The sequence below is a fragment of the Carassius gibelio genome, chromosome B16 (genome assembly GCF_023724105.1).
Source record: "Carassius gibelio isolate Cgi1373 ecotype wild population from Czech Republic chromosome B16, carGib1.2-hapl.c, whole genome shotgun sequence".
NCBI lineage: Eukaryota > Metazoa > Chordata > Actinopteri > Cypriniformes > Cyprinidae > Carassius > Carassius gibelio.
This window is the reverse complement of record NC_068411.1, coordinates 20,901,817-20,926,537: the sequence shown is the minus strand read 5'-3', so window position 1 is coordinate 20,926,537 and position 24,721 is coordinate 20,901,817. Positions and strand designations below refer to the sequence as shown.

The 24,721-nt window shown below is 35.8% G+C and overlaps 2 protein-coding genes across 2 annotated transcripts; both read left to right on the top strand.

Annotated features, from left to right (window-relative positions):
- Positions 1 to 1,469: 1,469 nt before the first annotated feature.
- dgat1b (diacylglycerol O-acyltransferase 1b) lies at positions 1,470 to 16,476 on the top strand. The gene is made up of 17 exons (XM_052579008.1): positions 1,470 to 1,938; positions 3,080 to 3,167; positions 4,575 to 4,615; positions 5,471 to 5,556; positions 6,048 to 6,100; positions 7,645 to 7,750; positions 9,049 to 9,177; positions 11,626 to 11,697; positions 11,860 to 11,963; positions 12,355 to 12,393; positions 12,491 to 12,532; positions 12,624 to 12,668; positions 12,807 to 12,919; positions 13,095 to 13,160; positions 13,351 to 13,438; positions 15,363 to 15,425; positions 15,523 to 16,476. The coding sequence occupies exons 1-17, from the start codon at positions 1,727 to 1,729 to the stop codon at positions 15,685 to 15,687; spliced, it is 1,512 nt and encodes a 503-aa protein (XP_052434968.1). The 5' UTR covers positions 1,470 to 1,726; the 3' UTR covers positions 15,688 to 16,476.
- Positions 16,477 to 19,401: 2,925 nt separating this feature from the next.
- gpr20 (G protein-coupled receptor 20) lies at positions 19,402 to 23,930 on the top strand. The gene is made up of 3 exons (XM_052578931.1): positions 19,402 to 19,583; positions 19,728 to 19,757; positions 22,459 to 23,930. The coding sequence occupies exons 2-3, from the start codon at positions 19,750 to 19,752 to the stop codon at positions 23,552 to 23,554; spliced, it is 1,104 nt and encodes a 367-aa protein (XP_052434891.1). The 5' UTR covers positions 19,402 to 19,583; positions 19,728 to 19,749; the 3' UTR covers positions 23,555 to 23,930.
- The last annotated feature ends 791 nt before the right edge of the window (positions 23,931 to 24,721 follow it).

Sequence of the window (24,721 nt, the reverse complement as noted above, 5' to 3'; positions counted from 1 at the left end):
TGAGTAAATGTGGCATCCCTGTGATAAAACATGACGTGTCACTACGCCACACAGGAGTGAGTGATTTCAGCCTCACAACTTCATTACAAAACCAAGGACACGCTCGCAGCCGGGCACATACCTCCTCACCTCAGGCCTACACAACCAAACACCCCTGCCAGCTTGCTCTGACAGCCCTGACAGAAGAGAGGGTCACAAGTCATGCGGCCAGGCATAAAATACAATCAACCTGCCACTGAAATGTATAGAATTAATCTTTCTCGGGCCCCTATTTCATCCGGTGGCTCGCAGCCAAGTGAAACAAGCGGTAGTATCTTTACTGAGAGAGCAGAGAACAAATGCAGCAATATGAATTCTAAAGTCACATTTTGCCATGGCCAGAGTTTGAGCTTGTGAACTTATGCTACTAACATACAATTCTTAATTAAGCATCTTTTTCTTTAAATTTAAGATGCACTGGAATCAAAAAATAAACTACCTTTATACACCAAATACTGGATGGCTGCACATCTGTGCTGCACTGCACAGCATCCAAAATGTTGTTTCCAAAATGTCTTTCTCAGGTACGTGTTTACACTCTGATTTACTGCAGACGGTTTTCTTGTAGTTTACTTTGCAACTTTGATAAGAGGGGAGGTGAAATGTTCTGCCTCGATGAGCACTGAGCATCTTAGTAAAGCTGTTCGAAGTCAAAAACTTCAGACGACAGATAACGGTTGCCTGCACACTGCACATTTTCGAGCTTATTTGCACCTGTTTTCGTAACTCCTGGAATAAAATGGGAATAACATATTTTGGAATCACACAAAATCCTAAACTTCAAGCATTACAGAAAGTTCCTGTGGTTTCCAGAATACCACATTTACTGAGGTTCAATATAAAAAAAAAATATTATAATATTATAAAACTTTGGTACTTGGTATGTGGTACTTCTGTCATTAAAAAAAATACAATATTTTAACAGGAAGATTATGAAAGAAAAACGTATGCTGCTTGAAGATCCCATTTAAAATTAAACATTATGCAGTAGAAGGGAAATCATTTATGGTAAATTTATATTTCAAAGGTTTAACCACAAAAAGGAAAAGTAACAGTTCAACCACAAAACATTGTTTTATCATCTACTCATCCACGCTATTCCAAACACTTTCTTTCTTCATAAACTTTGATGCTAGACTAGATGACTGCCTTAGTCACCATTTACTTTCACTGTATGGAAGACAAACCCAGTTGAAGTGAATGGGGACTGAGTCCATAACATTTTTTTTCCACAAAAGAAAGTCATACAAGTTTCAACACTGTAAACTATGACAAAATGTTCATTCTTTTGTTCAATTTATTCTATATAATATTTATAAATGTCATGGTTTTATGAAATATCACAACATGACCTTTATGGCAGCTTAGAGTTACACTATTATAGTTACACTACTGACTCCTATTGGCTCAGACGAGTCTTTTTACATGCCAGACAGAACACGGAACTAGATCCGGGGGAAAGTCGTAAACCTCCCCGAAACTCGTGTTTTTAACAAACGTGCTAAAGTCCACGAACATTCATGAGTCAAACAGCATTGTTACAAATCTTGCGTCAGCCTAATAGCTTGCAAAACTGCGGCTTTGAGCAAAAGCTTGTTTTTCCGGTCGCTGAGCCAAATGAGAGTCCTGCGTGGACTGCTCTTCCTTCATTTGTTTGCTGAAGGCTTGCTGTAAATTAGCTGGAATCATGACTGACAAGGATGGTTTTGGGCCCATCACACGGAACCGTAGACGCGCGACCATCACGAGCGCAAAGAGCGAGACTGTGAAACTCAGAAACGGCGCGACCGCAGCAGCCAGTGATCTCAAAAACGGACCCAAGGCGCGGGAGTCTCTCAGCAAAAACTTACAGATAAACGAAGACAGCAAACAAAAATGCGATCGCTACGACAAAATGAGGTGAGATATAGTGTACGCCAGGACGTCAAGAAAAACGTAGCTTGTTCTTGACAAAGATAGATGGTCACTACAAAGAGAGAGACGGGACAGGATTCGCCAGTGTGCGTATGTGGTACAGTGCAGGACATTTAACCCTTTTATACTCCATCATTTAACTAATCTTACTGATACAGAAGAAACTATTTAATTTAGCATTTAGATATTAGGGATGTAAGCATATGTTGGGGTTTATTGGGGAATTGAATGGCATAAATTAAGAATAGACTGTTGTAAAATAAATAAATAAACAAACAAACATACTTTGACCAATGATTTGAAATATTGAGACGAGGGGCGTGTCTTCAATGTTTAGAGAGTGCAGTCATTTTCAGAATTCATTTTCACCTACTGTAAGCTAATGGGTTGTACTAATATGCTTTTGTTAACTCATCAGCCCCCAATATTTTAATATCTAATTTTTAAGTACCCTCGTTTGACCAGAATTCCTGGTGAAAATCTACATTACCTATAATTTTTTCAAATAAATTTGCCCAATATTTATCCTGCCATTAGCTTCCACAAAGTGGATGCTACTCTTCATGGGATCCACAAATCAATCCAAGACAAACAGACTTACGGATAAATAAATAAATAAAATAACTGCAAAAATGCAGTGTTAGATCTCAGCAGTATTGCAGCACTAAAAATATACATTTACTAAACTATTTGAGTATATGTTTTGCATTAAACAAAAAAGGAGGGATCTAAAGGCCTACAGTATTTAGATTCTTTGAAGGTTTATGTTTTATGATTTTATACTAATATAAAAATAATAAGATATAGATAAAAATGGAGTTCATTTGCCAAAACTCAGTTTTTAACAGTTTTCAAAAATCATGTTTTTTTCATTGTGCATTCCAGTTACTTTCAGTCAAACAACAGGTTAAGTTATTTTGATTAGGTAAAAAATAACTTAAAAAATACAGCTAACTAACACAAAACATGATTGCATAATAAAAATAAAAAAAACATGATTTTTGAAACATAAAAAAAAAAACGGAGTTATCTGTTTTTGCAAATAAAGAACAAAAATGTAACATTGTAAACACTTTAATCTTCATTAATGTTTTTATTTCATGTCCTCTTTTCCCCCTCCTTATAGTTGCCACAAGTTGCAGGAGTCAATGCTGAGTTCTGCAAGCAGCTTCAAAAATTACAGAGGCATCCTGAACTGGTGTGTTGTAATGCTGGTGAGTCTGAAACAGTAACCGATCCCTGCTGCACTGCAAGCTTTGACTTGTCTACTCATTATGCTAGTTAAACTGTGTCACAAATATCAGTGTGGGTTGTAAACATTCCCTCTCACTCAGGTGCTTCCAAAGATTAGTACTAATAACTTTTACTGCCTCTTACGTAAGGCGGTTACAGAGCTAAAAGAAGGTTCAATATTATGCCGTAGTTTAAAAGAAGCCAACTTGTTGCTCAGACATCTGTTTTCTGATCACTGGAAAATGTATATGTGTTGTTTCTGAGTGTATACTGGGTTCATATAATGTATGTGAGTCATGTAGAAAAGGTTGGCTTTCTGTCTGTAATGAAGTAGATGCATTAGTTCTTATAGAAGCTAAAACATTTTCCTTTGGACTTTGCACTCTCGTTGGACCTTGAACTCTCAGACTACTAATAGGAATAGTTAATTGAAAAAGGAAAAAATTTTGCTGAAAATATACTCAAACTCAGGCTATCCCAGATGCAGATGAGTTTGTTTCTTCATCCGAACAGACTTGCTCACAAGACTTGCTCCAACGGAACCTCTGCAGTGAATGGGTGCCGCCAGAATGAGAGTCCTAACAACTGATAAAAACATCACAATAATCCACACGACTTTGGTCTTTAAACTGTTGCTTCTGGCTAAAATATGAGTAAATCTATAATAATGCTTGTTCAAGTGAGAAAGTCCATCCCCTGTTGTCCTTTCACATCAAAATCAACTGACATATTTGGCTGAATACATTTTGAGCAAACATAAATTTTTGTGTGAACTTAATTTTAACAGAAAAAAACCCACACTAGTGACAGAATTGTATTGCGATGACACATTTTAAGTAACGTCGGATGGTGTGTGGCATGTGAAGAATCGTTGATCAGTGAGTCTGTTTATGGAAACACACTTAATGCCAAGTGACGCCTAAAAATAAACGGCCCGAAACAGCTTGTCTGTCTAAAAACACTAGCTGAACATGGAGGACAGCCAGCCAAGTCCTTGTCTTCAGAACTGTGAAGAATGCATTCACGCTTTTCAACATGCTGTTAATGTGAGCTTTGACATGACTATTTTGTCCTGGGCCATTTTTTTCAGTCAGATTTGTTTCTTTCATAATCCATTGGTACGGTTCTGCTTGCATTTGCGTTTTCTTCCTCTCCTTCTCCATTGTTCTTTTTCATTTTATACATATGAATAAGTGTGTCTGTCTTCTGTATAGATTTATGGACATGAATTTCAATATATCTCTGCAAACTGTGTACAGACAGTGAATAAGGATCTTTGGCGGATTTTATTCTGGTGGTTCTGACATGTTTAGCTAGTCTTAGTGATGTATTCCTGCATTGGTTTTCATTTGTTTTCTTCATGAATGTGTGTCTCTGCTCTTTTGCAGGTTTTGAGCAATGCTCGCCTGTTCTTGGAAAACCTTCTCAGGTATGAACAAATACGATAAGCATAGAGTTTCTTGCGAAACAGCCAAAACACATTTTGATTGCTTAAAGTCTGGAAAAAAGGAAGGATTGGTCATGCATGTTTATTTTTATTTTTTTTTATTTGACATTACACACTGTTACAACTCAGTCTCCTTTCTGATCACGTATCCTGGACTTCTCCAATCATTTAGTCCACTTAAAACCCACCCCTTTCTTACAATCGACTGCAAGCTCGCTTTCAGATTTTCCTATATCCAATCAAAAACCGATAGATTGAACTATGTCCCTAGCTTACATTTTGTTTCCCTTGGAATGTATATCACAATACACCCGAAAAGGTATGTTGCTATTAACTCTTCTGTCATACGTTGCTCTGGAGTTCAAAGTGTCTCCAAGAATAGGAGCAGCAGAATGTGGTCCTGAAACATTCTCAAACAACTGACCTTTATCTCAAGCATCCCCACTGAGCAGGTGTTGAACGGACACAAAAGTATTAAAACACATTCTCTGCAGTTCAGCTCTCTCTGTGTATTGAGTGTCATGCCGATGAAGATGAGTCTATAGGGCTTGTTTGATAAGTGTACAGGCCTTCCTCTCCCTGAGTGGAATGAAACACTGAACCCCATGCTGGGAGAACCATATGCTGTCATCATGTTGCACACTGCTGCTTGCAGACAGTATGTATACAGCTGCCCGCAAAAACTGCCACAAATAATCAGTGGCTTTTAGAAAAAGAGACCAGGAGAGGAAAAGAAACATGTTGTGTCTGATATGTAAACAATTATAAATATTCAGACATTTAAAGGTTTGGCAAACATATCTGTTTTGTAATTCACAGCCATTCTTTGTGTCGTAGGTATGGCATTTTGGTGGACCCCATTCAAGTGGTGTCATTGTTCCTCAAGGACCCTTATAGCTGGCCTGCTGCGTGCCTGGTCATTGGTATGTATTTTAAGGGAAGATTAGCACATATTTCCCTGTTTTGCCTGTTTTTGTTGTTGTCCAGACAGGGACATTATTAAAATTAAACTCGTAGACAGCACACCCACATTCATATAATGGCAGGTTGTTAAAATACTTCCTTTGTTAATCTACTTAAATGTAGATTGTTCGTATAATTGTGCATGTAATCAACGACAGAGAAGAGTGTAATTGCTTTTGACTCTCAATTTTTATAGTGCGACATGATTTTATCTTGTTTGTAGCAGGTGGTGTGATTGTTCAATGTATGACTGCTGTAAGTATGTTTGTGTGTGTGTGTGTGTATGTGTGTGTGTGTGTGTGTGCTGGCCACCTGCCCTGTTGTAAGGCTCATCCTGAGGGTGCAATTTTGACCCTTTCATTACACCTTGCAAAAATGCTTTTATTACTACAACTGCTTTTATTTTTAGAAATATGATCTTATTTGACATAATAGCATTTTTTGCTTGCAGTTTCTAATGTTTTTATACTTGTGGCGTTGTACACCGAGAGGAAACTAGCCATGGTGAGTTCAAAAGCCATTCACATTTCTACATTTAATCAGTTTATCCTAACGAATAAAGACATTGTCATAAAAACATAGGGGTTCTGTCACTTCACACAGTATAATTTGGCATTTAGAATTACATTGAGGGGTTGTGAAGAGTTCAATTTAGAGGGTAAATTTGATACATTGCGTTCTAAAAAGCCTGGCATATCTGAGAGAGCTTGCAGAGTATCAGCACATTTACTCAACTGGCTGAATTGAAACTGAATGGACTTATAAACAGTTCAGGCATTTTGCTGATGTTGTGTAAGTCTTGCATAAAAAATAAACTGTAGGGCTTTTAGAGAGGAGATACATTTTTGTGTGCACCAAATGCAAATTATGTGTTATTTGCTTTAAAGGGGTCATATGATGCGATTTAAATTTTTCCTTTGTCTTTGGAGCGTTACAAGCTCTTGGTACATGAAAAAGATCTGTAAAGTTGCAAAGACTAAAGTATCAAATCCAAAGAGATATTCTTTATCACCACCCCAGCACCCTGTAATATGTTTGGCTGGGGTGGTTTTAGCCCAGTGGATAAGACACATGCCTTTGGTGTGAGAGACCCGGGTTCGAATCCACTGTAAGAGACCAATGTGTCCCTGAGCAAGACACTTAACCCCTAGTTGCTCCAGAGGCGTGTAACCTCTGAAATATATAGACACTTTTATAGATGCTTTATAGATGCTTTATAGAAGCTTATATAGATGCTTTTGGATAAAAGCATCAGCTAAATGAAATGAATAAATGTAAATGTTATCAAAATGAAGACTCTGCCACACCCCCTAAAACGTCTCTTTCAAACACGCCCCCACTTGTCTATGTCACTATGTGGGAATATTTGTGTAATGCTGCCCAAATGTTCACGCAAAGAGAGAAGGCATGGTTTCAGTAACCGCAGTAGTGATGAAGCAGCCATGTCAGGGAGATGCTGAGTGTATGTAGGTGAAAGCAAAAGCCCTTTTTTTGGCCTTCTGAAAGTAGATGCATTAAGGAATCTTTAAGATTACTTACAATAGAACAGCAACGCATTTTTGGATGACCGTTTCGTGAACTTAGGAGAGGTGGTAATTGTGACTTTGCTATGACAATATGGCCAATCAGAGTAGTATGCTCTTGTTGGAAGGAGGGTAGAAAATGACGTGTTTGAGAGAGGCGGGGCATAGAGGACCTACAGTAATGTACAGTATTTGAAAAATAATGTGTTTTTTGAACATTAAAGCATGTCAGCATATTCTATTACACCAAATACAAAAAATTATGATCTGTGAAAAAAGCATTATATGACCCATTTAATGTGTCATTTTATGTAACAATAACTGAAAATTGATTCTGTTAACTTGACCGATAATGTTATTATGTTAACATCCTTGTTTTGTTATTGTAGTGCTTCATGGTGTTCTTGGCTGTCTGTGATTGTGTTGTTTGGTTTGATTGTGTTGTTATCAGACATGTTTTAGGTCTGTATTATTGTACATGTACTTGGATTATGCTGTTAAACGTTTCCTCGGTGTGTTTCCCAGGGGTCGTTCAGTGAAAAGGTCGGCCTGCTGATCTACATCTTTAATTTAACTATCATCTTGTGTTTTCCGATGGCTGTTGTTTTGAAGCTGCCATCTATTACACCAGGTGAGACTGTATATTATACAGAATATATATCAATTATTATATAAATACATTTATTATTAAATAAATAATAAAGCACTAAATAATACATTTAGTAGTATACATTTTGCGTTTTTGTTAATTGTAATATACCACTATTATAATTGACAGTATGTGTGTGTTTGTGTGTGTGTGTGTATGTATGTATATATATATATATATATATATATATATATATATATATATATATATATATATATATATATATATATATATATATATATATATATATATATATATACATGCACACACAAACACTATTTAGTGTTTATCAGTATTTATTAGTACTATTTAGTGCTATATCAGTGCATACTGTACCTAATGTATTAATTTACTCTCTGTCATACTTGTTTTTCTAGATAGTTATGAACACAAAAACAGCTTTGTTTGTTGCATTAATTTTCACTATAATATGCCATGTGATTCAGCTTTGCTGAAATGATTGGGCACAACCAAATTATGATTTACAGACTGAACTAATCCACCTTTATACTGTACCAGCATTTAGATCTCATGGGCTCAGCTGGCATGTGAAGTGTTTTTTTATTCACAATAAAAGTTATAGTAGTAAACATGTTGTTGGATTAGAGCCACAGTCTAATGGTTTTTATTGGTGCTCAAGCAGTAGATGCAGGTTTGATTCTTACACTCAATGTGTCCTCATTAGTGATGGACTGATATATTTAGTCATTTCAAATACCAAAACCTAAATTCAGATGCATTTTAGTAGAAAATGTATTCCCTCACTTCCTCTTCTCCATACCACAACTTTCACTGGCTCTTCTGTCCGCTCTCATCTGTTTGCACCACGGGAGGCGAAAATGTGCCTCCATCTGTCAGCCTAGTACTGCACACACTGCTCATGTACCAGACAGCCAGGTCATTTCAGGGGCCGTCAGGACCTCTGCTGGTCCTACAGCCCTTGAGACCATAGACGCACTCCAGAGCCCCCACATGGACCATTTCCACCCAGCATATGGCTGCTATTGATAAATCATTGGTAGAGAGAGCATATGAGTGTGAGCCAGGTCTGTGTATGCTACAGTGGTGATGGGCTATGAGTTTGGACGTGCTGGGTCACGTGACTGTGAATTATGAACCATTGAAAGGGGCATGCTGTGGTGTTGTGGTGGAAGTGCATTTGCGTCACAAACCTCTTTTGTTCTTGATAAATTCAGGTATTAAAAGGAAGAAGAGAGTTCTGTTTATGCTGAAAGTGTCTTCCTAATAGCGTTTTTTCTGTTATTGTCCTCTTTATGCAGTTGGAGGGGCATTTTCCTTGGGGGTCTACACCATCCTGTTTTTGAAACTCTACTCGTATAAGGATGTTAACAGGTGGTGCAGAGAGAGAACGCAAGCGAAGGCACGCAGCCTCTCCAGATCTCTTTCATGTGAGTAAATACTGCCGTGCAAAGGCAAAAGACCGAAACTTCGTTTTTTGTCGAAAATGAGTTATTGATATTTTTGGGACATTCAAGACATGCTTTATCATGTGTATATGTATCTTGAGTAAATTTTGTTGTTTTTCAGAGAAAATAGTGGGTCGTCTCAACCATAACTTTGAAAAGCCTTAGAGAAGCCAAGGCAGAACACAGTATAACACCAGTTACCGCTCTTTCACTTTGTTTGGATCAGTCAAATTGAGTTACGGCATTCTGACTTTGTTTAGCTGCACGTCAATATGAAGTTATGGTGCCGATTTGGAGTTATACGTTGTTCTGCCTTTGTTTTACTGTCCATTAAAGTCTGCCGCATTTTAATTACGGTGTAGAAAAATGAATTAGATCGCGTTCTACCAAACAGCTCCGTATAACAAAGCTCTGTAAAGACTAGATATCTTGGCAGCAAAACGTAATCGTGAATAACCTTTAAATATATATATATATATATTTTTTTTTTTGTAATGCAGATTATTCACCATGCTGTCATTAGTAGTTGGACGAATGTACACTTCAATGCTGTCAATCATAAAATCAGTAGCCTACTAACAGTTCGCAATTAAATCCATATCCTACCTTTTCTTGTACCCTGATAAAATCAATCCTACCTTTTCTTGTACCCTGATAAAATCAATAAAATGGTGATGAACGTTATCTGAGATGTTTAATCCACAACCATTCTGAGCATTATTCCCACTTGTTGGCATTCACTTGTTGGCATTCACATCAATCCACAAGTCGTTCTTTAAGGTTAGGCTATTTCATACATATCAATATAAAAGCAATTATGCTATGACTAGCATTCTTTTACATTACTGAGCATAGCAAATAAATTGATATCAACGCATTCCACTCATGTTTAACTTTTAGTCTGCTTGTTACTGTCAAAAATACTTAAAAGAAAAAAAAAAAACCTTAATAAAGTCACATTACAATATACAATAACTTATATGAGACAGCCCATGATCACTAGATTTTATACAGGTGTTACTATAACGATTTTGTAAATGGTGATCAGAAACCAAATATTGACAATGTGGAAGTTACTGCCTCTCGTCTTGGTGAGACTACTCATGTTTTGCAGACAATGCAAAGACAGAGTGCATTAACTTCAAAATAGGGGTAAAAATCATGAGCTCACTTTTTATTTATGTATTTAATTTTCATTACTAAAACAAATAATTGTTACATTTCCAGTGTCCTAACAATAATTAATTTGGCTGGACAAGTAAATAAACTTTAGTCTTTTTTTTCAGTTCTCTAGCAAGTTATGGTCTTTTGCCTTTGTAGGGCGGAATACATCAACCTCTCATCAAACATTATGTGCAGCAGTATGAAAGTTATGGAATACATATATATTGCTATGTAGTGCACTACATGGACAAAACTGAAATTTCATTTTTGTCACCCCCTGTTGGTTATTATAAAACTAGTTTACAATACTGTAAACAATATGCAGCAATAAGGACATTGGTACAGTAATTGGGGGCCCCATCCATAAAAATTGTTCCGGAGCCATGTGAATTTTAGCAACCATCATTTTACAATGAATGGTTTCCAGTTCGCACTGAAAAAGGCTGATGAAAAATGTGTGCAAAAGAAACATTGTTTAACTAAAGTCTAAGAGGTTGTACATAAGTTAAACAGTCCCATCAGGATTTCACAAGTCGTTTTCAGATTTTTGATGCCCAAAATAACTGAATGTTCTGTACTTTTTCTCAAACATGGTGGTTATATTTACAGCATTTTTTTTTTTTTTTTTTTGTGAAACCCTACCAATTATCATGTGTTTATTTGATAAAATGCATTTGTGACACAGTATACAAATCTTCATAATTCTGCAGAATATTATTAGACAAAGATTCCCCCTCAGATTAACCTTTTTGCTGAAACTGTTGAAATAAGACATCAATGCAAGCTAGTTCTCCCAAAAATGAAAATGCTGTCAACTTTTACTCACCCTCTTATTTTGTTCCGAACCTGTAGGAGTTCTGTTCTTCTGTTGAACTCAAAAGAAGATATTTTGAAGATTGTTGGTAAATGAACAGATTACAATAGCCATTTACTTCCATGGGAAGAAAAACACTAAGTCAATTACTTCTCTAAACGTTTTGGTTACCAACATTTTTCAAAATATCTTGAAAGAAGTAGAAAAAAAGACAGTTATGGGAATGACATGAGGTTAAGTAAATGAAGACTGGACGGAAAGTCCCTTTAATTCTTGCGATTGCAAGGTTTCTAAATTCTGGAGTGGTTAATTTAATCATTTTAATCTACATGTTTTGCATTAAATGCTTGTGTGCTGTGAGATGCAGAAACCTCATTCTTTAGCTGAACATCAGGTTTAAATGACTTTAGAAGCAGATTTGTTTCTCTCTTGACAGTTTGTGTGTTCTTTAGGTCCGTCATCTCCATCTGCATCCAGCACTATGCAGTCGCATGTGTCTTACCCAGGAAATCTCTCTCTCAGGGGTAAGCTGTGCATTACAGTCCAGTCACCAAATATAATTTCCAATCAAGTTTTGTTTTATTGTCATGATAACTAACAACAATTCAAACAGTGTCAAATACTATTACTTCAGATGACCTGAGTTGTAGTCAGTTGTAGTTAGTATTTTGACTTGTGTTTTTCAGATATGTATTTTTTTGTTTGCGCTCCAACCCTGTGCTATGAGCTTAATTTCCCCCGCTCCGAATCCATCCGAATGGGATTTCTGCTCCGGAGGCTCTTTGAGATGGTAGGCTATTGGCTTAGACATACTTCCTGACAGTATTGACAGTTCTTGCTCATCATTGCATTGATAACTTGTTCCACCATATTTGTTCACAGTATATTATCCCTTGTTTATTTTGTGAATATTGCATTCTTGCCTAAATCTGTAAATGGCAATAAATCATGAGAATTAGCTTATTGTTTGCAAGCAACTGCCGGGAGCCATGGCAGGAATATATGAGGGTAATTTTTATTTATGAAAGTGCTTCTTGTTAGAGCATTACTTCCATTTATAGCTGTTGCAAATTACGCATTTAATTCAGACGCACATACACGCGCTTCTGTAAACAGCATTGTTAACGTTTGCGTTTTATATATGGTGAGGAATCAAAATCTGCTTTGCTTGTCTGTTGCAGTTGCTCCTCACTCAGTTATTGGTTGGTTTAACGCAGCAGGTGAGCATCACAGTGCATTTGGTAATCACATCACGCTTGCAATTTTGATGCCTTTGAGACATATTTCATATCTAATGTTCTTCCTATTGTCTTTCAGTGGATTGTGCCAGTCATTCGAAGTTCAATGAAGCCATTGCAGGTCTGTTCATGCGCTTCATCTTCTGGGGTTTTTTCAGTGCCTTAAAAAGACACGCTTTATTTAATTCGGTGAAACCGGTTTCATTTTGCAGGAAATGGACTACAGTAGAATGACAGAGCGTCTGCTTAGAATAGCAGTGAGTAAAACTGATTTCACTAAATTGTTCCTCAGAATAGAAACATAAACCTGTGTTGAGGTTTTTGCTCAAATCTGACGGAGGAAATGAAGCAAGAAACGAATGATGGAATAAATACAGATTCTTATACTGCTGTAGGTGCCCAACCATCTCATCTGGTTGATTTTCTTCTACTGGTTTTTCCATTCCTCGATGAACTTTGTGGCCGAGCTGTTGAGGTTTGGAGATCGGGAATTCTACCGTGACTGGTGGTGAGTGATCTTTACAGTTATTACTCTTACTTAAAAAAACAAAAGCTTTATTTGAGTGACTTTAAATGCATTACGTCTGGTTTATATGTTCCACCTCTGCCTCTTCCATTTCCATTTCATATGTGGAGTTTATATTTTAAGTCTCAGATGGATTGTGACACTGTGTTTCTTTTAGGAACTCTGAGACAATAACATACTTCTGGCAGAACTGGAATATTCCTGTGCACAAGTGGTGTCTCCGGTGAGTGAATGGAGGTTTTGAAAGAGACCGCAGACAGCTGTTGGGAGGCGAGATGAAATACCACACAGTAAAACTCACAGAAGACTATAATGAAGAGAGACTATAATGTGATCTGTCCACAAGAAATATATGGTTATTTACAGTTCACACTGACTGTGAGTTTATGTGCTTCTCTCTCCTGTTTTCAAAGGCACTTTTACAAGCCGTTGCTGAGAAGAGGTGCTGGCAAGTTACTGAGCCAGTCAGCTGTGTTTTTCGCCTCTGCTTTTTTTCACGAGGTGAGATGTGCATAAATCACACGCTGTTTTAAATATTCTGTCGGGTCATGGCAAATGAAAGTTAACAGTCTTGAGCAGGGTAGCAACCTGTGTGAATTATTCTCATTTCTCAAGAGCAATGGCCAAACACTGCGATATTTTAAAAGCTAGTGTGTTTACATACGGAACATTATTTTGGTTAATACCATTAAAATACTAATGAAATGTGAACTAACGAAATGTATAAACGCTAACCATTGTATATAGCTCACATGAAGTTAATTAGTAAAAACACTATTTAAATGTAATCTTTAGTAAATAAAAAAAAAAATCAAAATTGGCTTGTAGGATTAAAAACAACTGAATTTAGTTTATTTGTGCTTTAATTTTATTAGACAAAACATTATCCCATTTTAATGTTATCAGCCATAACATGAAAATGATTAATTATTATTTTAATACCTAACAATTTTATTTAATCATGTGTTGGCATTGCTGAATTTTTAACAGCCATTACTCCAGGTTTCAGTGTCACATGATCCTTTAGAAATCATTTTGTATCAATATGATACAGTTGTGCTGTCTAATATTTTTTGTACCATGCTTTTAGGATTCTTTGATAAACAGAAATTTGATTTAATAGAAACCTTGTGTAACATTATAAATGCTGTTAATGTCACTTTTTATCAACGTAATGCTTCCTTCCTGAATAGAAAAGTATTCATTTATTTAAAAAACAAATTATATTGCTGAGCCTAGACGTTTAAATGATAGTATACTTTCAAATGTCTCTGCATTTCCATCTGGGAAATAAAGTGTGAGTAAAAAAGTATTTTTAAACATCGAAATGGTACACTTCACAAGTGAACATAAATTTACTAAAAAAATAAAAACTCTTTGGTCTCTTTGGGCACTGTGGGAAGCAGCTGTTCTCTGAAGCAGCTGCGTATTCTAGAATCATTTGTAAAATTCTAGATGCTCTCCACTCCCTGACTCAGAAGCAGGTGCCCAGCGTTTGGCTGGTAGCCACCGTTCTTCAGAGGAGATGAAGGTCAGAACGGAGGGATGAGGAAGAGGAAGAACAGGCTCCTATCAGGCTGCTGTTCTCTGTGATAAGCTGTGAGCTGAGCTGGGGGAAGGGAGAGAGGGGGAGGAATCAGGGAGGAAGATGTGTCCAATCCGCAGGTGCAGGCAGATAGTATTCTTAACCATCTTATTAAAAAACATTGACCTTCACAGGACGCCTCAGAAGCGGACCCTGGATCACAGTAATGACTCCGAAAGCTCAGATGGAGAGTGAAGTTTCGTCTCACGAATATCTTAAACCGGAGCTGTAAAGATACGCTGAAATTTTAAAAAGGGTTTATTTATTTAGAGCTGATGTGCTGAGGGTGTGATCTAGCCCTGATCTAGTGAGGGGTAACAGGAAGGTCAGTGTTTCTAGACCCCTGGAGTTAACTAGAGGTTAAGCACCAAGTTAAAGGGCACAGTGATCAACCCTTCAGTAATTAATCCACATTTTGTGTTGGGATTCTGGGTTTCCTGGTGTGAATTGAGATTCGCTAGATTCATGTAACCTGACAGAGTTTTGTGCACCACTCCACAGGATTCAAAACAGCAGCGCTCCAACAAATATGTATATCTCATATGAATTTTTGAGCTTTAAATGTTTCTACTTTTCTGTAAATAATGATATAGTTTTAAAGTTAGTGAATCATTTGTTGAATCAGACTCAGTTAAACACAAGACTCATACTGAATAATGAACTGAATCAATCAGATGACTCATTTTTCAGTGAATTACTGTAGCTTTGATAACTGCATATTTAAAATACACAAATGTTTAAAATACTTTAAAATGTAAAGAATGCACAAAACGAAGTCCTCTTAGAAATATAATGTCTAAGAGTGTAATGTGTTTAATATGAGTAAATATCTGTCTGCAGTACCTGGTCAGTGTCCCTCTCAGGATGTTCAGACTGTGGGCATTTATGGGCATGATGGCACAGGTATGATTTTTTAGATAAAAAAGCATTTATTTAATATATATATCTTTTTTATGTCAGTACCTTGTTTACATTTTTCTTGCAAATAAATGTGTTTCAGCTTCCACTGGCATGGTTTGTTGCCAGGTTTCTTCGTGGTAATTATGGAAACGCTGCTGTGTGGCTCTCACTCATCATTGGTCAACCTATTGCAGTACTGATGTATGTTCATGACTACTATGTTACCCACTGTCAAGATGACCCGGCAATCGCTGAGGATCTGTAATCTCACTGTTGATTGTGGACTCGACTAAGCAGCTAAACTTATTGCAATTAGTATTGTAAGACTTCTAGATATTTCAGAGGTACAAGTGGGAATACACTGATACAACTGAACAGTCCCGGCAGTCAGGTTTCCATAAAGTCTTCAAATAAACTCATAGCTCTAGGCTAAGTTTAAACTTTAATGAACAATTAACAACAGTCAGTCTATGCAAATCTTGCCTAGGACTGCCAGTAGAAATGCACAAGAGCTTCTGAATGTGACTCTACAGGTGTCAAGTGCTCATTTTAACTTCACTAAATGAAGTTTTTTTTCTAAGGGTGTGTTAAATGCATTACTATTAGTAATGTTCTGTCATGTTTTGTGCATTTTTAACAAATGCATTTAGTTTAAATATAGTGAAAACTCTAAACTGGGCATGCTGGACTTTTTGTTTTTTTTTAATTAAATGCCAGTAAATTTATACAATGTGCAAGGAGAGTATGTACAAATGTGTAATTTTTTAATGAATATATTTTTAACCAATATGTGGACACACACTTTATGTTTGTTTTTTTAAAGGGATACGAGAGAAAATGTTTGTTAAATCCAAAGTATGTTACGTCCATATTTAATCCATATTTAATGTGTTAGAATAATTTTGAATTGCATTTTTATGTAGCCTATCTAAACTGTTGTACACTAGCGTTGAGATGCCATTTGAGCTCGTTATCGGCATTAAAGGACCTCTTCATCAAGAGTGCGCCACCTTGTGGCAAATATTGAGAATAAACAATCCTGCAAACGCTGTAACTGTGGAACCGTTATTTGTTTTTGTGGAGGCATTTATCAAGTGTAATTGTATTCACTAGAGAGAACCGGATGCATTGTAATCTCGCAGTGTGTTATTTTTCACAGATCAGGCCCTTCGAGGGCAATTTGTCCTCGCATGATGAGGGTGCCAGATCCTCACAATCAGTGCAAGTTTGTGATAAATGGCTTTAGAGATAAGTCTTATAATAGCCACGGGTCATATTGTATGAGCATCCTATCGTGTTTGCCGCATTGGCACAGACGCACTTCAGGAACTCGTGCTATCTAATAGGCTGATAGTGCTTCGTCGTATTGCGATCTGTTTAGTATACATTGCCATACACAGAAAAGATTGGAACAGCCGAAGAATGATTACGGCGCAGAAAATCAATGCTGTATATGTCACTGTTTATTTAGTTAAACTAATATCAAGTTTAAAACATCCCCACTTTAGGCTAAAATTTACTAGCCTATATAATAAGCTCAGCTAATGCAGGTAGGCTACAGTATACCGTTAAACAGTTGGGGGTCAGTCAGTTTTATTTTAAAATTAATATTTTTATTCAGCAAGGACGGATTAAATCGTAAAAGGTGTCAGTAAAGTATTTATAATGTTATAAATTGATTCTTATTTCAATCAAAATGTTATTTTGACATTTCTGTTCATCAAATCGGTTTTCCAAAAAACAGGTCTATTAAGCAGCACAAATATTAAGCCAATTTCAGCATTGCTAATATTAATGAACATTCATAAAAAAAAAATTCTGGAGAATCATCATGAAGACTTGGATAATGCTGCTGAGAAATTCAGAATTGTCATCACAGAATTACATATTACATTTAAAAAAAAATAGTAAAATATAATATTTGTAATAATATATTTAATATATTTTCTGTTTTAAATTTTTGATCGTATAATTACCTTGGTGAGCATTAAAAAACAACTTTTGAACATTAGTTATAACAATATAATAAATGTTTGTTCAAATATTGTTATGCGTAATGATTGTTTTTTGGAGATTTCAGGTCTCTATTCTTAAGCGTTTATTCTCGTCTCTGTTAAGATGACTTGAGGAGTGTGCGGGTCATTTGCAGGGCACTGACTGCACTGTCACTTCTGCTGTAACTGCACCAGAAAAGAAACAGAGACATATGACATTGATGTATTACCCAACAGGGAGGAGATGACGTTTTTCCGCTCTGAAACAGGTACCCGGTGTTCAGCTATATGTTTTACGGTATATTTCAGCACTAAGCAGATAATTGGCTTGTATTCAAGCCGTTCACTCCCAGTGTAATTCTGACAGACAAAACGGGGGTTAAAAGTAAAGTATTACAGTTTTAAACCACTCACTATCTTTTATCTTTCTATAATCATGTAACCAGACTGGGTCCTAACATTTATCCTTTAATAAGAGTGCATATCTGTTTTTGGACCTATTCAGTGCTTATTATATTGTTTAAAGGGGCTATTATATTTAAAGGTGTGGTGTAGGCCTATGCTGTAGTCATGAAAACTAATTTCTCTTGAAACATCACTCAAGATGGCTTCAGTGTTTTCTATTTCAATGGAAACCTAAATATCCATTTCAGTGAAAACCCTTCGCCCCCTTTTTCAGTGAAAAGTAAGATCCAATGGGTTCTTTTTTCATTTACTATTTACCTCAAAAATGTTGTAACATGGGGTAATATGTCACAATGGAACTTGCCATTGAACAGCCAAAGATTTTTTATTATTTAATTTTTTTTTTCAGCAAGATGTAAGCAGTAAAATAATAATTAATATAATAAATAAATGTATAAAACGAGCTTGAAATGAAATAAGCACAAATATAAAAATAGTTTTAGCCAACAAATTCTGCAATAATATAAATGTATAAAATGTAAATTAAGAAACAAACATTTCGAAATAAGTGTTTTTCATGTTTAATAAATGTTTTTACAATACAACATTTTTCTAAAAAAAAAAAAACAAATTAGCAACTGAGATAAATGTAGCCCTTGTGACAACTAGCCCCGTTCTGATCCTCATAGCATGGACAGACTTAAACCCGGATGGGAATGTGTTGCATTCTCTTTATTATGTCACTGTGACCCCCTGTTGGTCTGGGATTGATCCGAACCCATTCACCTTTGACCTTACAAAAATACACTTAATAAGATTTCTTCTGTTCTAGATGGTTATGGAACCAGAACAGGATATGCAAAGGTTAGAGGTAATGATAGTTGTCTGGAGCAATAGAAATGGTTATTTTTGTTTATTTTTAAGTTAGAATTTTGATTTTTAAAACAAAATCTTGCTATAAACCAAAGTGTAATGGCTGACAGCAGAAAACAGTTATTTAGTTACAAACAGGACTCAGATTCCTATTGAGTAACATGCATGGCTTTCAAGAGTTTATGGGCATTCTGTAAATGCCACATACAAATATGATTCACATACTCCCAATGCTGTTAAACAGAATTGAGACAAAGGACAGCACACACTTTCAGTGATTTAAAATCACTCTCAGTCACATTTGAACCTAACTTCATAAATTTGGTTGGAGAAATTTCGGAAACATCAGGACAGAGCCTTGGCAGATGGTGATGGATGAGTTTCCAAAAGGAAATGTGGAAAAATGTGGACACGTCCAGCAGTATTAATACATCCTGTCATTTATTTTATCTGTCTTGCTGGCATTCTGACACCTTTAAAAATCATTATCAAAAATCATAAGAACTTCATAAAGGAACATTTTATTGACAACTAATAACTATCCATTATAACTTTTAGCATTTGTTTTTTTCAGCACCCAAATGATGTTAGACGGATTTAGGCTAAATTTTCCTTCAAATAATCCTTACATTGTATTTAAAGCCTATGTTGAATTTTATTTTAGTAAACCACAGAGAAAACAATCACTGCATGAAAAGTATCATATCCCAGAATCCAGTGTTTGTAATGTCAGGGTTTATCCAAACGAACTCAAACTTCCTGTGAGCGAGAGGATGAAGGGAGGGAAGGAAACAACAAAAGAGTGAAACAGACAGAGAGAGACAGAAACAGAAAAGAGACATGCAACATAGACAAGGTGGAGAGATGATCTTCTTCTTGCCTCTTCAAGGTGAAGATGTTCAGCATGTTTGTAGCACAGGGGATTGGATTTTCATCATTTAAGTTTCTTTAAGATTTTTTAGGGAGTGGTTTGGCTCTAATTTGAGTGTCAGAGCAGTGGCCTTTGCTAAAACACTTGTGTTTCTCACTCCAGATCCAAATTCTCATCCGTCTGCATGTGCAGGTGAGCAATGACATTTTGCTGTGTGTGATTATTGTGTGATGATGCAGATTATTGTTGTGCTCTTAATGATATAAAATTTCCATGGCTATTGTTTGCCATGCCATCCTTGAATATTTAGTATTTTGGAAGTTCTTTTAAATTATGAAAATAATATATCAACAGTTATTTATATTTGCATACAGTATGCAGTTATATACAGTTTGTGTGCGTGTGTAAACTCCCTTTCAAAAGTTTGGGATCAGTAAGATCTTTTAATGTTTATTAAAGAGGTTTATTTTGCTCTTATCTACTTGATCAAAAACTCAGGAAATTAAATATAATTTTGTGAAACATTATTGCAAATTCAAAATAACAGCTTTCTATTTAATATACATTCAAATATAATTTATTATTGTGAAGTAATGCTGAATTTTTAGCATCATTACCCCAGTCTTCAATGTCACATGATCCTTCAGAAATCATTCTAATATGCAGATTTATAATCAAACAGTTGGGCTGCTTAATACTTTTTGGGACCGATGATACTTTTTTTCTGGAGTCTTTGACAAATAAAAAGTTGAAAAGTGTTTATTCAAAATAGAAGAAAATAATTTTTTTCTTTCTTTTTTCTTGAAGAAATTAATACTTTTATTCAGCAAGGATGTGGTAAATGGATGAAAAGGGACAGTAAAGTGTTGTATTGTTAGAAAAGATTTCTATTTTGAATAAATGCAGTTCTTTTTTAACATTTTTAATTCATCAAAGAATCAAAGAAAAAAAAGTATCAAGAGTTCCAAAAAAATATTACGCAGCACAATGCTTTCAAATCTGATGATAATCAGCATATTATAATGAATTCTGAAGGATCATGTGAAACTGAAGACTGGAGAAATGGCTGATTTTATATATATATATATATATATATATATATATATATATATATATATATATATATATATTGAGGATGATTCTCAAACCAAAGAACGTCCTTCATCATCTGTGATGGCGACTCGCACAGAGATATTTATTTGGACAGCATTAATGCATCACTGTCTTTCATAAGAGGGCCATTAGTTGTGCAGAATGACATTCTCTCTTTATATCTGAGAGTCAGGTTTTTGATGAGGACAGTTTTCTTAACAGGAGGTTCTATTCCTCACCACCTCTCTCCCCTGCAACAACTTATTTGCCTTTTTCGTAAAGCTACAGATAGATTTTTACTGTCAGTGTGAAACTGCCAAAAATTAACAAAATTTGTTTAACATTACTTATTTCGGAGGAGTGCAGCTTAATTTTAATTGTGCCACAGTGCTTAACGTTGTTCAAATATTTAAAGTAATTGTGTGGAGTTTCGTCTCTGATGTCTAAACAACTTTATTTTGGTCAATAAATATTGTATATTGTTCTGTCTTTTCAATTAAGATGTAAATTGAGCAGAGGCCTGTGTACATAAACACACGTAAGAGCCAAAAGTCTGATGCCTTCAGCCGCTGCTCAGAATTCATTCGCGTAGTAGAGGGATACACGTCTATTCCCACGAATCTCCGTATCCAAACAAATTCTTCCCATTAGTCTTAATTATAAACACATCTCGTTCTGAACTGTGCCAGACTGTAGGCACCTCTTCGTCAGAGGCTTCCAGGCTGTTTGTTTTTCAGGCTCATTCTTCCTGCAATGGAAGGAGAGCATATTTGTTTTAGCAGGCAATTTTCCATGATGCCACTGTGTACCATGTGACAAGGGTTCGAGATGTAGGCACACACAGTCTTAAAACTGTCATTTAGTTTTATGCTGGACATACCAAACCTAGGTACAACTTGACCAGAGAAACAGTCTGTTTGAATTAGTCCACTATATTATATAACATACTGCAAGAGTACCACTGTGGGAGACAAGTATAAATATTACACTAAATTAGCTCAAACTTTCAGCAATGACTTCTTATTTATTTTTAAATGACAGAAAATTAAACATCCATCAAAGTCACTTAGCTACTTTATAGTACTGGAAAGTTTAATATTTATTTCATACTACATACTGAATTTATTTATAATAATAATACATACTTTATTTATTTTTTTATTCAGAATAAAATAATAATAAATACAATATAAACTAAATACTAGTAAAATAAAAAAAGAAATAATTAAATGTAAAAAAAAAATCTACAAATTATTCTCATATTCCAATTCTATATAGGATTCATGTATTTAAATTATATATATATATATTAACATTTCCTTCCATTTGGATTACAAACCATTACGATGCATATCTTTTAAGTCATACGTGAATTAAAGAAATTTTTGAATGTGTTTTAATACGCAATATACATTTAGCCTCAAAAATCTATGCGGACGTTTTTCCCATTCTCATACTTACTAACTATATTTAAACTAACTATAGCTAACTATATTTTAACCATGTCCATACTTTTGAACTGAATGAACTGAACTGTTTTCACAGTGAACAGATTCATGCAATTAAAAAAAAAATAGTATTTAAATTCAATCAAATAAATTCCAATAGTTAAAAGTGCAGAACCCTTGCATGTTTAATTAGCAAATATGCATCATATTAAATTTAACAGTCAATGTTAAAACTGTGTAATCCAAATGGATTGAAATTTTATATGCAATCAAGATATTTTTTCAATGCACAAATAAATGGCTTCAGAAAAACTGTTATTGCAAACTGTTGTGTCTCTTTGGTTTTTATTCAGATCCAGCCCTCAAACCACAGAGATGACCCTTATGGATGGTTCCCTGATTCTGAACCTCACATCAACATCAATTCCTTCCCTAACAACCAACACTTCTCCACCATACCGTGAACCTTATTTACACAGACTGGCCCACTTGGATGAGGGTCTGTATAATGACTTTTACAGCCTGTGGATAGCTCTGGTGGTCATCAACGCCCTTATCTTTATGGTAGGGATGACCCTTAACAGCCTGGCTTTGTATGTCTTCTGCTTCAGGACCAAGCCGAAGACCACGTCAGTCATCTACACTATTAACCTAGTGGTGACAGACCTGTTGGTTAACCTCTCTCTTCCCACTCGTATCATATTGTACTACAGTGGAGGAAAATGCCTCATCTGTTCCTACATGCACATATTCAGCTACTTCGTCAACATGTACTGTAGCATCCTCTTCCTCACCAGCATCTGCGTGGACCGCTACCTGGCCATCGTTCAGGCAGAGGCCTCACGGAAGTGGAGGAACCCCAGTGTGGCCAAAGCGGTGTGCATCTGTATTTGGCTGTTCGCCATCATCGTGACCTACTCGCTTCTCACAACAGCCTTCAAGCACTCGGGCTGCTGCCTTTCCAAACTCTTCGCACTGACCGTTTTTGAGTTCTTCCTACCAATGGTGATCATCGTAGTGTTTACTATTCGAATCATGTGCGCCCTCTCCAGCCCGGGCCTCATGCAGCAGAGCCGTGACAGACGCATGAAAGCTGTACAGCTGCTGTCCACCGTTCTGGTGATCTTCACCGTCTGCTTCACGCCGTTTCACGTCCGTCAAGTTCTGTTTTACTTCCATCCTGATTTGCCTCATCATGTGATTGTGTACCATGTGACCGTCACCCTCAGCAGCCTAAACAGCTGCTTGGATCCTGTGGTCTACTGTTTCGTCACCACTAACTTTCAGTCTACCATGAAGAGATTTCTCAGGAAGATGGAAAGAGAGCAGACGAGCGGGGACATTATCAGCGTGCAGAAGAGCTCGAAGGCTTCGGGCACAGTGATTGCTATAGCCAATAGTATAAGGATAAGCATGAGCCCTGTCCAGCAGGGAAGCCAGCCTGCATGAGGGAGCCCACATGTGCCGTGGAGTATTCAGATGGTTTCCATTACCATGTCATACTAACGCAAAATCAGTGACATAAATGCACATTTGTGACTTTGTTTTCAATGTGTACTGTAAATACTTTGATGTAGAGATTTTATTTCAAATGTGACACTGTTATGTTTGTAACTATTACAACTATTTAGCAATGCCACCATAATGTGCCATACCATTTTAAAGCTTGCAGTGCTTTAGAGCAGGGGGTTGCAAAAACAATGATGCCCTCTTAGAGGCAGACGTATGAAGACGCATGAAGACTTATATTATTGCCTATTATATTGTTACTGTACTGAACCAAAACAAATTATTAAAACATTATCTAGAATATATTGTCTTTGTATCTACTGTATCTTTTTTCTACCAACAATTAGAGTAAAATTATATGTACACATATTTGTACACCTGCAGAGAAACATATTTATATTTATTTCCATTACACTTTTCAGATTTTTTTTTAAGTTAACACTGACAGTTCCAAAATACAATTTTGTCCCTTCAAATTTCCACAGCACCCCCAAGAATCCTCTCGTGGCCCCATATACCAGTTTGAAAACCCATGCAACATAGCAGTAATTCACTGAATCTATACATAAATATATCCATTAATATATATATATATATATATATATATATATATATATATATATATATATATATATATATATATATATATATATATATATATATATATATTATAAAGCTTTTTGGAGGTTTCTAGAGATGTCAAATAATAACAGGCAAAACACAGCAAAAGAAAATAAAGTTTTAGGCCAAATAAGAGTTGGTCTAATCATTGATTGTGGGGAGTAAACAAAACAGTTTTTTTTTTTAAATAATGCTAACCACATATTAGACTTTATTCTATGCCATATGAAAAGTTGAGAAGAAAAGCATGATACAGTTATCTACAAATAATGGTTTGAATAGCGCTTCTTAATCAATTCAGTCTGAACTAGGTGCAGAAGTTTAATACTAAGTGTAGTATTTTATCTAAACTCTAGTATAACACAAAATTCGTTAACAATTTGCCGTATTATTTTGTTCCATAATATTTTATTATCAAATATCTCTTTAAGAGACATCAGTTACCTCTTTATGACATTGTTAAATAGTAAGTAATGACTAAAAGTG

Bases quoted from the DNA above. Each gene is read 5' to 3' on its own strand.
- dgat1b (XM_052579008.1), top strand. From the start codon at position 1,727: ATGACTGACAAGGATGGTTTTGGGCCCATCACACGGAACCGTAGACGC. The intron at 4,616-5,470 runs GTATGAACAAAT...TTTGTGTCGTAG, and splicing joins TTCTTGGAAAACCTTCTCAG to GTATGGCATTTTGGTGGACC. The intron at 9,178-11,625 runs GTGAGTAAATAC...TGTGTTCTTTAG, and splicing joins CCTCTCCAGATCTCTTTCAT to GTCCGTCATCTCCATCTGCA.